The sequence below is a fragment of the Meleagris gallopavo genome, chromosome 10 (genome assembly GCF_000146605.3).
Source record: "Meleagris gallopavo isolate NT-WF06-2002-E0010 breed Aviagen turkey brand Nicholas breeding stock chromosome 10, Turkey_5.1, whole genome shotgun sequence".
NCBI classification, from domain to species: domain Eukaryota; kingdom Metazoa; phylum Chordata; class Aves; order Galliformes; family Phasianidae; genus Meleagris; species Meleagris gallopavo.
The window spans coordinates 12,319,967-12,334,331 of record NC_015020.2 but is presented as its reverse complement, the minus strand read 5'-3'; the positions used below and the strand labels follow the sequence as shown (position 1 = coordinate 12,334,331).

The following is a 14,365-nucleotide window of genomic DNA, read 5'->3' as shown; positions in this document are numbered from 1 at the left end:
GCATTTGGGTGCAGCACCCCTCCTGCCTCTGCTCTGCTGGCTCCGGCCTCTGCCAGCCAAGGGAAAGGCGGCAGCAATTACGGCACACACAATTAACGAGCTTCTAATCTCCAGCCTTGCGTGTAATTGCTGCTGTCAAATACAATTAGTGTCTGCCCAAGTTCCCCTCCCAGGGGGATAGCCAGGCCATGGCATGGGGAGAGGAAGGGGAGAGTGGCTGAAACTTTAGGAGAGTTCACGTGTTCTTGTTGCCTCCCCAATAACCCTTTCTCCTCAAATGGTGCCCAGAAATGTTAATCCAGAGGGTTAAGGGGACATGGCAGCTGCCAGAGCACTCTGTGAGCTCTGCCTCTGGGTTATCTCTGGAGTGTCTCCTGTCAGATTTGTCGCCTGAGACAATGCAGCTTAATTACAACTCAATCAGCACGCTCCAAGGATTTAAGGCGAACTTCACAGGAGCTGAAGGGTTAGGGGACACTGCTATCCCTCACGGCAGCTGAGCCGGAGCTGCTGAGCCTCCCCCAGGGGCAGCATTGGGAGGTGTAGCTCAGGACAGGTTCCTCCTGCCACCACCAAGCAAAGCTCTGCAGGCATCCCACACTGCAGCTCCTCCAGGCTCAGGACAGCACTCGTGCTGACTGAAGCCTCGGTTCTGGGTATTCACTGCTGCAGGAGTGTTTAAATTTTATAGGGAGTATTTCTCACCTCCTTCTCTTAAGCCAGGTACTGCTGCCCCTCTGACTCCTGGTGCATTGGCTCAGAAAGAGCAGGCAGCATCACAGACACCTAAACGTAACCTCAAAGAGCTCCTTCTGTGCTCGGCAGTGCCTGGGATGCTCGAGCCTGGCCATAGCTTGCATTGAAGTTGTCTCACTCTTCCATGTCCAAACTCTGTGACGATGCTGAATTTGTCTTGGGTGTTTTAACGAATTAGCCAGTGCACGTTGGAGGACAAATATATTTTTTCCTTAATAGCTTTCTTTATCTTAAATATATGCAAATCTGCTTGAAGGTTCGCAGTATGGAGGAAAGCAGGAGAGATGTGTGCCTTTACAGCAAGGGAATCCATGAGCTGAGGGGTGTGCAACGTGATGCAGCCGCGTGCCTTTGTCATCCAGCTGTTGCTGCTGTGTGTGCTGTGTGCCTGCATGTGCAGAACTCATCAAACAGAGGTCTCATTTTGCTCTGAGTAAATCTGCAATGTCCTGTACTGGGATTGGGATGTCCTAATCCTTGCCTAGAATCTTAACTTTTCTGCTAGATTACAAGTTTTTAATAATAATAACAATCTCCAGCTGAAACTTTTGCTGTTCTTGCTGCTGTGTACCACGAGGTCAAATGCGTTCGCAGCTCCCCGCCAGCAGGAAGCTCACTTCCATCTCTGCAAGGAGCTCTGGCACGTGGCAGTGGGGCATCAGAAGGACTGTGGAAGTGGCATCTTAAATCTGTGGCAGCGTGCTTTGTGTACATTGAGACAAAGCTTGGGCTATGAGATGAAAAGCAGTAAAGCCCTGTCCTGTCTTCAGGGATACAGCCAGAAGCTAAACCCCAAACCAGCCACTTTACAGCAGACTACTTCTCTTGGATCATTTTCCTCCTGCTGCAAGAGGAGAAATGGATCGTGCTGTAATCATGGGAGACTCTTAAGACCAAAATAGAAGGTGGACTCAAAACCTCGGCAAAGAAAATGTTTGTCTCCCTAATTGTTTTTCGCTTCCATAATGCTTAGTATGATAAAACTATCTTTCCCCTTTATTTTTCAATCGCAATTAGACTTTAATGTAGTTAAAGCTTGTAAGTGACTTTGAGCTACTGTCGCATTGAGGAGGAGATGGAGCTGAAATTGTCAGTGAGGCATCGGACAGGGTTTTTTAATGTGTCTGTCATTGTATGTTAACCTCTGAACCGGGACACAGTGTCTGTTTGATGGCTGACAACAATTCGAAGGTATACGCCTTGACGTGGTGGATAAAGGAAGATGGGGGAGCAGGGACAAAAAATGAATTAATGATGTTAGCAAATATTAGTCCCTGTATTTCCATTCTGTTCAGAAGGAGGTTGTCAGGCTTTGAGGCTGGCTGGAGCAGCATTGTCCATGACAGCCAGTCCAGATGAGATTGTACCTTGACTCGAGCCAAGCTTTTATTGACAAATACAGTGCCGGGAGGTATGGCTGGGGCTGCTCTGCTGTCCCCTCCAGGAGGAGCATGGCTTTTTTCCTGCAGCTCTGCTTGACACTTGAGAACGATGATTCCTTGCTGGAGCTCCCCGCCTTGCTCCAAAATGCATCGGGAGTCAGGGGAGTTGGAAATGCCTCTTAATGAGTACGGCTGCTGCATACAGAAGCACGCATTTGCCTGTGATTTATGCTAGCTATGGTCAACCAGATCCACCTACCTAAGTTGGCTGTCAGGAGTAATAGTGACTTTGAGATCAGCTGTATGTGTACATAAGCAGCAAAAAGTCAATGAACAAGAATTAGGGATAAATTAGGAAATTCCAGTGCCTCTTAAGGCATTTTTGCCTTTCTTTACGACCTCTTCCTGGATCTCTTACGTGACACTGCTTGTGCTTTGGCACTTGTGTGCAGTCCTTCAAGAAGATTTGTTGCTGTGCTGTTCCGAATTCCTCTACCTGCCTGTGGTTCTTTAGCTGGCACTTTGAGAGTAACCCCTTCACACACGTGGCGTGTTGTAATTTTGCCTTTTCTCCAGCATCTCTTACACGGTCCTGACTGCTGGCATCTATCTCAAATCATGGGAGCAAATTGTGGGAGCCCGGGATCATGTTATTCCTTAACTCTCATTAGTTACATGTGTATCTGTAGTGCTTTGGACAGCATGCCAGCAAGAAAAGAAATTGAGCTGGCTTAATTGAGAGCTGTATAGTTAATTATTAGTGCCTTTTTAAAGGAAGAGAGAGAATTTGCAATGTCAGGGTTTCATTTCACTGTGGTTTGCAGGGTAACTCACTGGTTGTCATCTGTCTGGGTGTGACGTTTCCTCTGCCTCTTCAGCCCCAAGAGCCCTTTTTGTAGACGGTAGAGATGTCAAGAGATGTAAGAACTGCACCAGCCCATTGCAGATCCCTTCAGCAGCACATAAACCACCAAATGCTTCTTCTTTGTGCTGCAGTGTGGCTTGGAACGAGCAGCAGCTCCTATCCCACTTCTTGCCTGGTTTCTTTGCTCCATCACCCTTGGATTTCACAAGCACATCCCTGGCAGGCTGGGCAGTAGGGATGTTGGCAGCAGGCAGCTGAACTCAGGGTATAGGCAGGTTGGCAAGGCTGGCTGGAAGGAAACCGGTCTGTGCCTGCGTCAAGGCTGAGCTCCCATTGCTCCTGAGAAGGAGAGCTGTTCCGAGCCTGGGCACATTCCCCATGGGAAGCCCAGCCACGGTGATGGATGTTGGAGCACGGTGCTGCTTTTAATGGCTTTGCAGAGCACGGGCACACACTGAATCCTGGGAGGCTAGCTGAGACATTTGCTGTACATTTTTCATAAATTCGTTCTACAGACTGTGATGGAATAAGCTTGGTTCAACATTCATAGGTTGGATATCGGGTTCCCTATTTCTGTATGAAGGAGAGGAGGTAAAAAGCTGCTTGGACAAAGCAACCTGTATATGGATTAAGAAGCAGAGAAGTTGTCATCTGAGCGTTTTTGGGAAAGCCTCTACCATTAAGTTTCCCAGTGGCCTTAGGTGTACTCGATCAGTATGATTAATCTTTGGTGGAAATGCATCGGGTTGCACAAAGAAGGTGAACTTAATCCAAGAAACCTGTTTTACAGTTTTGGCCTCTAGGAAGCTGCAATCTATTTTCTCAAGTGTTGTTTCTGGCTTTGAAAAAAGCAACCACCCAAAACTGTGGTGGGAAGAGAGGAAAGAACGCAGATTAAAAATGTTCTTGTAGTTTTTGGAGCTGGTTGGGAGTCCATTGGCCCCCAGCATCAAAGAAGATAGGCTAAGTGTGGGTATAGATTCATGTCATAGGAATAGCTCTTCATTTCATAAGAATAGCTCTTCATTTCATAGGAATAGCTCTCGCATGCAGTAGCAGCTGATCTGAAATTAATTCTCTCTATAAGTGGTGTGGAAATAATTGATGGACAGTAAGGTTCTCTGCTAAATAATTTTTTAAGAGGGGCACTGCACTGGGAAGACTCTAAAGCCCTTTCCCTTCAGGAAAGAACAACTTTGTGTCACCCTTTGCTCTAAATTAGAGAAAGCCAACTTGCCACAGAATGACTTTCATAGCCAATTTCCTTTTCATCTTTTCTTTTAAAGCAGTGCTATCTGCAAGCCCAAATATTATGGCTTTGGGCTAGTATAGGAGAGCTGAAAGGTGGATCTGGTTCAAGCTGGGCAGAATGTAATGTACTATGGGGGAAAAAAAAATGTTTAAAACAAAAGCAGCCTAGGGAGCCAGGAAGAAAGGCAACTTAAAGCATTTACTTTAAAAAAATCAACATCTTTCTACGTAGAATTGTGATGAGGCAGCACCATTTTTGGTGTAGTCAGCAATGTATTGCATCCACTGAGAGGGAGCTAGAATTGGGCCAGCTTTCCCTTGCTTCTCTGATTTTATTCATCTTGGGTATGATGATCTCTTGTCACAGAAAGCAGAACTGCCCATTGCCAAGGGCACGTTGCAATTAATGGGCTATTTTGTAAGGCAGCATTGCTGAGAATTGCAAACCAGTTTCGAGTGCTCCCCTGGAGAATGAGGTGCTGGATTCCCTAGAGCAAGCAGGGGGTCCCTTTGGCCAGCACAAGAGGTTCAGGCTTTCAGACACAGGCTCTTACTCTGTTCTGCAAATCTGGCATGGAGTTAAAGTCAATCACAGAGCCCGAAGTGCAGGATGCTTTTTGAAGGTAGGCCTGCGGCTGCGTATCGATCAATCATCTCTCTAATTGTTCATTTCTATTATGGTGGGAATCATTCAGAATCCTAGAGTTCCTGGGAGTAAATCATTTGGAAATGCTACCCATTATAAAATTTAATTTTAAATCTATATTAAATAGATTTCCAAAGGCAAGCTTTGCAATCTAGTAACGTAACATTATGCCACTGCACAGCGGCTCGGCTTTGGGTCCTTGGGGGCCATGGCAGTGCTTTGGGACCCTGTTAGCTGGATGGCCGGGCCACCAAGCACACCTGTGGGGTGAGCCCGTGGCTGTGTGCACAGCAGCATCCATCTGCCTCCTCCTCCGGATGGGAAGGGTCACAGATGGGGCTTCCGGAGGGCTGAGCTCATCCATGGGGCTGGGAAAGGTCTGGAGGTGAGCTGGGAGCCAGGGTGTTGGACCAACCTTTCTTTCTCTTTCAGACGACAGAGAAGAGGGGGAAAGAAAGCAAAACTGCATTTGGAGGCCCAGTTGTCAGCTCGCTGTATCAAGAAGAAACGATCAGGTGATTATCTGTGCTGGATTCAGTTGAAAACAGTATTTCTCTCATGTCATCTTGTTAAGCTTTTTTTTCTAATATCGCAGAAGTGTGGTGGCAACTACAACAGGATAATAAATGACAGGAAAGAACTTTTCAGGTCCATAATCATTTAAATCAATAACTCTCTGTATCACTGCCAGGTACTAACCTTTCCCTGGTGCGAGATGTGGGGGGAAGGGCAAGGCTTCCCATTTTTCAGTTATATGGCTAAAAAAAGGTAATATTGGCTTTTTTAATAGAAAGCTATTCAGACACCACCTTTCTCAAATAGTTATTTCTTTACCAATATGTTCATTAAGGTCTGTTCAGTGAAGGTTTTAATATTGGACAATGTTTGCCTTCAGGGAGAGTTTGCACCTTATATCAAATTAATTTTTTCTAGGTTCTGCAGCTAGCATAGCAGAAATGCATTTACTGAGCTAGAATGGCTGCTATTTAAAAACTGTCAAAGTGCAAGTACTCAGTGACATTAGCTACTGAATAAGGACAAGTGGTTTTTTTTGCTTGTTTTTTATTGTTCCACACTACTAATCACAGGAGTAGTATTCATTCCAGTATGTAAAAGATTACCTGGAGAAGCTTTGAGGATGCAGCATTATTTTTAGTTCAAATGAGCAGGCTAAATGAGAGGGCTAAATGTTTGAGCAGTGTTTACTTGTCGTGTTGCAGTCACCCATTTATGTGTTTGTGATCCCATTTGTTTTACTGTATGTCTTGCATCATTTTAGTCTCGGGAAATTAAAAGATAAACACTGATTTCTGTACACACCCTCTCAAGCTTGCTGTGAATTTTCCAAGCCTTCAAACTCTTAACGCAGCATTTCTTTGGCTGGTTGTCACGAATGAATGAAAAGCAAAACGTGAGCAGGTGGCTCCAGCCCCTCTGCAAGGAGATGAGGTAGGAATTGGAGCAGGCAAACACAGCAGCAGCAGCGCTGCGCTCGGCCGTAGCGTGGGCACATCCTTCAGCATTGCAGCCCACTCCTGAGCAAGATGGAGCTGCTGGCCAGGAGCAGCCAGGCTTGGAGAGCCATCACATCTTAACGTGCACCTGGACCTTGACCAGACAGGCAGGTGTGACCTTGCTTTAACATTCTGCTTGAGGAATAGCCCCTCTGCTAGCCGCAGGCTCCTTTTTCTTCCCTGCTCTGTCAGCGTAGGTCTCAGCCAACATCCTTGATGTCATAACTTGACCTTGTGGTCTAAATTCTATTTGAGCTGCTCATTCAGGAGTTGAGCATATTAGTGCTGCCTTGCATTGAGTGCTGAATGAGATGTTTATTCCTACAGTCCTTTCAGAGTCTTTGCTCTCCCAGGTATTGCCTGAGCACCTTCTGAACATGAAATACAGCGCAGTATCCAGAAAAAACAATTTTGCCTCAGCTAGGTTATTCTAAATCTTCTCTTCATATTTTTGTTTCTGTATCCATGAGAACATTGCTTGAGACTTGGAGATGACCACAGCTCCAAATAATTTTTCTAGACTTACCATGCAGAACATACTGTGTGTTTTTGTGTGGCAGTGCTCAGATAGACGTGGGCTGGTATAGCACAGCTGTAATCCTTACAAAACATGGCTGTGGATGGATGTACTAACTGAATATAGCTGGCACAGTGAGATTCTGCTGAAGGTGAGTTAAATAAAATCTCTTGCCTTTCTTTGCAGGAGCTTTCACGTGGTCCATTAGCACTATTTGGCTGGTAGGCATCAGTGTCTTCAACTGCGAGTTAGGAAGTGAGCAAACATCAGTGTTGTCTAATCCACAGGCACAGCCTCACCTTTCTCAGTGCAGTTGCCCATGTACTATGGCTTTTGTCTACTGTTTGTTCTCTTACTAGAGTAGGGGATAAATGTCAGCAAGTATAATTGCAAGCTACCGTAGTTCTAAGTAGCAAAATTGCAGTGGTACACAGTTTGCAAGTAGCTGAGCCTGAGAATGGCTGTAGACATTTAATTTGGCACCCAAGTTTAACTAGAGCATGAAAGTGGTTTGGGTTGATAGTACTCAAATGAGAAGGAGGCTTTAATTGGGCTGTGAGTGCTTACTTACAAGAACATAAGATTCTGTAATACTTGATTGCATTTGTAAGCAGTATGCTGTCTTAAAAACAAACAAACAAAAGATCCCTCTGAAATATTTCTGTGAAGAAGAAGGAAAATTAAAGTCTTCATTTTCTGTATGTTGCTCCTAGGGATTCCGAGGGATCCCCTATAGATAAGAATCCAGGCTTTTGTCTTTGGTTCAAGTGTTAGCTAATGGCTCCTGAGTTGGAAATTGTGTGTGGCACAATGCAGTAAAAGGATTTTTAAGTGTTGCACCAAAACCTGGGAACTTATTTGTAGTTTGAGATTTCATAGGCTTCTACATGTAAGTAATGTGTTGTTCAAGAGGGAGTAACAGAGTTTTATTGATGGAGGGTTGTAGCATGTTCTAGAAGGCTGAGGGGTGAGAGGAGCAGAATAAGAAAACTTAACACCTTGAGCCAGCAAATATTTGCCTGTTGGTAGTTGTCAGTAAGTGTGAAGCTGTAGTTTCTGTGTGTGGGTGCTGCTTTGTAGCCTGAGATCTGAGGAAAGAAACTTTGCAGACCATCTCATGGACTCGGTTGTTAGTGGTGGGCCTTACTGATGCTTTGCAACAAGCTTGCCAAAACTGAAGTACTAATCAATCCACTTTGGTCTCTGTTTCCCTTAGCTGATGGGATATTTTCCAATTATAGAGCCATAGAAACAGAAGCCCAGAATGAGCAAAAATCTTGTTTTGGCTACTAAAAACTAAAACTCGAGTCCTCCTCAGCCCAGAGATCTGACAGACTGCTGAAAGCAATGAATTCCGTAGCAAGCAGCGCCATGCCAAACGCAGGCTCCCATATGCCCTTTAGGATTCAGCTGATGCAAAGGCAGAGAAAGCCTGTCCAATTTATCTGGAGCCCAGCATCTTCACAGCCTCACCAGGCACCAGCAGATAGGCAGGAGTGCAAGTGCAGAGTTTTGAAGGCTCACCTAAGCAGATTCTCTTAATTTATGCTTACCAGAAGCATCTGAACAGTTGAACAAATGATTACATAGCAGCAGCTGGCAGTAGGTTAATAGGGAGATGAGAGATCTTGTTTTAAGAGTAGTGTACACCACGAGTTTACTGTCAGCAGTCAATTACTAAAGCAGCACTGCTATTGCTTTCAAAGTGAGTTTCTAGAATATACATAAATAATGCTTACATTCCTTCTGTGGAGCAAAGTGCTTGGCTTGTAGGGTGCAAATGCTGGGCAAGGGGGAATTGCCATACCATACCCTGAAGTCAGGTGGATTCGGGGTTGGGAGAGCTGGGATGGAGCCAGGGCTGAATTTGCCTTATCACTAATTATCTCAAATGTTTCCACTTTGAGAACATGATAGGAAAATGGTCAGTCTGGCTCATGTAACCACATTGCAAGGATTCCAAATAAATTCAAGAGCATCCATAGAAACAGGTTATACTGATCTAATTAAATCAATTTAGAGAGAGATTCAGTTAAATCAGTGCAATTTGCGTGTTCATAGATCAATCCTCAAATCAGAAGAAGGTCTCTTGAGCTAATGAGGCGTAGCAGTTATTTACTTTGGGGTGCTGGGCACCGGTCATCAATTAGGAGTCATTAATAAAGCCTGGCAATAAAGAGCTGAAGTACCCCCAGTGACTAATGGGGAACAGTTGCAAAATGTATTAGCATAGTGCTCTGCCTTTGTGTTTCTCTGTAAATCACTTATCTCACTTTGGGCATTAGATAAAAATAATGTGTGCTGGTGGTGGAACTCGGAGATTTCCCTTGAAGGAGGGTTTGGAAATGATCTGTGGCTTCAGGCTGCTCAGCAATGGTGGGTGTAGTGTTGGGTTTTTTTCCTGCTGCATAAAGCTTCGTGTCTGGTCTTAATGCCAGAATGAAAGCAGTAGTGGCTGAGCTCTTCCATGAACAAATAACTATAATTACAGTTTCACAGAGCTGGGAAATAAACAGTGGGATGAGGCTGACTGACGTGTCACCGATATAAATCTAAGGCACAGACTGAGGGAGATGCCCAGGAGTGCTGCACAACTGGAAATTTAACTTCAAAGTTCTTTTTAAACATTTTTAAAGGAGAGAGGCAAAAAAGAAAAAGGCAGTTTACAAACGTTTCCAGCAAACTTGTCAGATAGCAAATGCTGCTGCCAGGCATCCGCTCCCATTTCCGAGCACAGCAGAAGAGCCGCCTGCATGTGGACTGTGCCTGCTGGGACGGAATTGAAATCCCGGGAGCGGCTCTGAGGTCCCACTGAGCTATGTGATACACTCTGCCATCCCAAGGGGTGAAAGGAGCTCTTTTCTGACAAACCACCGTGCTTTCCTGCAGCACTCCGGAGCAGAGGGGACGCTGTGGGCTCACCAGCAGCTTTAAGAAGCAGGGGCCATTGAGCAGTCAGGTGGCAGCCAGCACCCCCAGCACTCCTCTCCCCGTCCCCCTGGCGTTTGGAAGCCAGCCCGCTGCCGTGTAATCTATCAGAATTGTATTAATCCCACTAACGCAGCCGCCATCTGGCCCCGCTGCCGGCCGGCTCGCGCGAGCCTCCGTGATGGATGGGCTCTGGAATTGATTAGTTGTTCTGCGAGACAAATGAACTGTTTTGGCAGAAAATACCAGAGGTCGCTGCGTGTGGTCAGGCACAAAGGCTGCTGAATTTTAACGAGCTGCTTCCAGCATCCGTGGTGAAGGTGCTGCTTCGCTTCGCAGCCTTTTGGGGGGAGCCCGCCGCGTGGCCGGGGTTTGGTTCCTCCCTTCCAGCCTGCCTCTGGGAATGCCAGCGATGGAAACAAGAACGACGCTGGCGTTAGGTGGAAATGGATGCTCTGTCCACGGTGCTTCCACAACCACCACCAGGTTTGCTCTGGGTTTATGGCTTCCCCAGGGTGGTGACCTTAGGACTGTGCTGGGCAAAGGGCCGGCCTCACTCAGGTCTCCTTCCCTGGCCTTCCCAACAGGGCTTTTCACGGCTGTCCTCCCCCGCCGTGACGCTGCTAATCTGCCAAAGTGCCGTGCGTGGCGCGGCGTGTGGCACCGGCTGACACATGTCTCACTGCGTCCCCACAGCCCCCCAAGGACCGCACACAAGTGTACAGGCAAGTGGGCAACACTCCCCCCGGGACAGCCTGCCGGTTCCAAATAAACTTGAGTTATGGATTTATTCAGCTTGTAAAACCTCAGCTGGCATAAATAATTGAGAAAGCAAAGGTTTGTCTGCGGTGCATACCTCAGGGACCCACTCCTGCCTCCCCCCCTCCCACCACCCTTTCTTATGAAAATGATCCCAGTTGCACTGCTAGATAATAACAACACCAAGCAATTAAAAGCTATGGGTGGCTGGAGAGAGGAGAAAAGGTTCAGTTAATGAGCTTTTCCTCTTCCTGCGCCCAAGAGAGCCTCAGAAGTGACGAGGCGATTAAAGCGAAGAGATAATTATAGATTATGTGAAAATGGGTCCCGTGGGGGCCGAGGGCCTTGACACAAACACTGAGTGCTGCGAGTGCCGCTAAGCTCCCCGCACGCTGCCGCTCCGCTCTGGTGGGTTCCCATCGCCTGGCCATGCCACCTGTGTGCAGCACCGGGGCCAGGCAGCCCTCACTGAGCATCTTTTGGGACACAGATATGGGAATGGGCAGAAGAAGCCCAATGAAGCACTGAGTGGATCCCTCAAGGCCTTGGACCAGAGGTAATCTGTGAGGGTGGAAGGGAGCGGGGCCGGCACCAGTTGGGAATTGAGCTTGGGTGGATTTGCTGTGCCCCAGTATGGAGGAAGCGAAGCCTGGTTAAGCAACAGTAGATCTTTCCTATGAGCTATTTAAAACCCATTGGCTTGACCCCTCTGTTTTTCGTATAGCTTATGGAGAAGGCTTTGGAAGCTCCCAGGCTTGGTGTAAGCTTTCCTGCATCATCTTCAAGGTGGAAGGAACTGCCTGTGCTTTAACCTTTTGTCAATAGGTGTGGTTCAGGTTGATTTGATAGATGACCTTTAAAAGGTCCCTTCCAATTCTAAGGATTCTATGACTTTGAATGGGGGTTAGCATCTCCTATAGAATGGGGAGAGCAGAAGGCAGTTGCAGAGGTAGAACGTGTTGGGGAGGGAAGAGGAGAGAAGCCCTTCCAGCCATCTGCAAGAAATAGATGAGAACCTGATCCTTGCAGATATGAGGTGGTCATGGATTTGAAGCCTCCTCAATGAGAAGAGACAAGGCTTGTATGTCATATAGTCTGACTCTGAAACAAACTCATCTCAATCTTTCTTTTAGCTACAATTGTAAGTAACTGTGCACTTTTCCACTAGTTTGAGTTTCCTGCTCTTTCCCAACTCAAGGTATTCCTAAAGGCTGTATTTTTCATAATGCACTTCTTTTTTAAAATCACTAGAAATACTAGAATATTTTCCCCAGTAATATGGGTCAGTGTTATGATATGACATGCTGTTGTATTTCTAATGTACTTCTGCCTGGGTTTTAAGCTTGCTTTGTCTTCTAGCCTTGCTGCTGACTTTTATCAGCTTTATAGGTAGAGTGCACGTGCCCACTGGTCTACAAATCGTGCGTCCACTTTGCTTCCTTATAACTGCTGTAGTGGAGAGGTTGTTTTGCATATACACATAAACACGTGTGAAACAAGTGAAAAATCCTCACATGCTTTTCTGCTATGTCTCTTATTTCTTCTCTGTCTCTAAAAGAAGAAAGAGCTGAGTTTATACTATTTTTGTGAGCTTTTTTCCCCTCCAGTTACCTTCCTGGTTTTGGCACTTGGAAAGAACAAATTGTTTTGAATGTCTGAAGCACAGACATCGTTTTGTTTGCAATAAAATATATTCATTAGGACTGTATGGACTTCCTTCAAATGTGTTTGTAAAAAAAACTCACTTCTCTTTTGTTGGTTTCTGTAAAATAGAGAGAGAGAGAATATATGCTAACAATTCTTTTTTTAATTCAAAAACAGGGGTCAGGAGGCAGCAGGTTTAGACCCTGACAAATAAATGCGTTGTAGAAAGGTGAAGTTTCCCAAAACCTTACCTCTGTATAGGGAGATTGCTATCCTGGAATAATTCCATTGTGGAGATAGAAAAGTGGTTTTTTGGAAGGGGAATACATAGACTATTCACAGAGGCGGTTAGTCCAGAAAAACTAAATCATATCCAGATAGCTGTGTCCTTTTTTCTTCCTTACAGATAATACTGGTACGCTCAGAGGCAACTAAGAGTTGGCCTGGAGGCTGTGGTGGAATGGTGGCCCACTGCTGCTCCATCAGTGTTAGGAACGTGCCCTCCCACTGCGCTCTTGCAGACATGTTCCCATGGAGTGCAGGGAGTGAGCAGTTGCTTCACTGCTGCTGTTTGCCTTCCTGCTGGTGCCTTCAGCTGTGCCACCTGAGGTCCAGCGGGGCCTTCAGTAGCCAAGAGCATGTGTGAGAGGTTAGACTGGCAAGGCAGGGCTGGAGGAACGTCTCTGCTTGTCAAATCAGCCCTTGTTAGCAGGGGCAGGCATGCTTCATAACTTCCATCATGAAGCTGTCGATCTCCATTTTGAGCAGCGTAAGTTTTTGCCTTTTCTAATCCCACCATGAGATCCTTTTTTTCCTCTCCAGAATTCAAAGTAATTGAAATTTAAAGCATGCAGTGATTTGTTCTCCAGGAGCCTGCATAGCATACAGGCAAGGCCTCCAACGAATGAGTTTTGAGAGTGCAGTTAAGGAACTGGAAGGCTTCTGTAGCATCCCTGGGCCTGCATATGAGGTGTGTGATCTCTTCTGGAAAGGTGCAGCACAGGTGTGCCAGAGGACTGCTTGTGTGCAGGGAGTAAGGGAGATTATAGAACGGCCTGGGTTGAAAAGGACCAGTTTCAACCCCCTGCTGTGTGTAAGGTCACCAAACACTAGACCAGGCTGCCCAGAACCACATCCAGCCTGGCCTTGAATGCCTCCAGGGACGTGAAGGAGAGTGACCCAGAGCATTGCGGCCTCTCCAGTGGGTCTGACCTGCTGCAACAGGCTCCTGCTTTTGTAAGGAACTTCCTTGGAGGCTGCCAGATCCAAGTTCTGATCAACATCCAGATTGTCTTAAGCCCACAGGTGACTGTGAACTGGGGGTGTCACAGGAGGGGCTAACTTTGTACTATTAACTGTTTGGAAGATGCCAAATCCCATGACAATACTGACAGGATCATTGGAGCTGTAGATTTCATTTGGAAACTAGGAAGAGGAGGGGAAACGTGGGCTCTTTGCTTACTTCTAACAAAGCAGTGACCTGTTTCCTTTACTCCTCAGTAGGAACACAGCTGTATCAGTGTACCTGTACCTAAAGACATTACTGTCATGCTTCAGGCTTTGGTTATTTGTATTTATGTACCATCCCACAAGTGAACCTTGTTGCATTCCTTTTTACACTGATGGTGTTACAACAAAGCTTGACCGTGGCCTTGGCTCAGAGCAGCAGGCTAGGATATGCAAGGGACCAAGGTATGCCTGTTTCAGGATGCCAACACATGCTCCCTTAGCCCTGCTTGCTGGCAGAAGGGCCCACAAGCTGGGATGTGGCAGGGGTTTGAGTTGCACCAAGTAACAATCAGAAAGATCAGTGCGATGGAATAGTGATACAGGAGGTCCAGCGCCAAAGGGATTAGAGCAGTAGAAAGGTGCTGCAAATAAAAAGTGCTTACCTGCCTCTGAAGATCTAGGCTTGCAAGGGAAACTCCATAAGAGAAAAATCTCCAGAAAGAGCTCCTTCCCCAGTGGCAGTCAGCTCTTAAATGAGGTCTAAGAGAGGTGCAGCCAGGCTCCATTCCTTCTGGTCACACACATGAATTGCCTTCACCTGTGCTCCCAGGGCTGACCGGGTCCTTTCCCCAGGTGATCAATCAGTGCTTCAGG

At 46.4% G+C, this 14,365-nt stretch overlaps 1 protein-coding gene across 1 annotated transcript in view; it reads left to right on the top strand.

Annotated features, from left to right (window-relative positions):
* Nucleotides 1-14,365, top strand: part of ACBD6 (acyl-CoA binding domain containing 6) — a 44,940-nt gene that overhangs the window by 16,134 nt on the left and 14,441 nt on the right. The window contains exon 5 of the mRNA XM_031554972.1: nucleotides 5,333-5,415. Coding sequence (XP_031410832.1) covers nucleotides 5,333-5,415 — 83 coding nt within the window. The remainder of the gene's footprint in view (nucleotides 1-5,332; nucleotides 5,416-14,365) is intronic.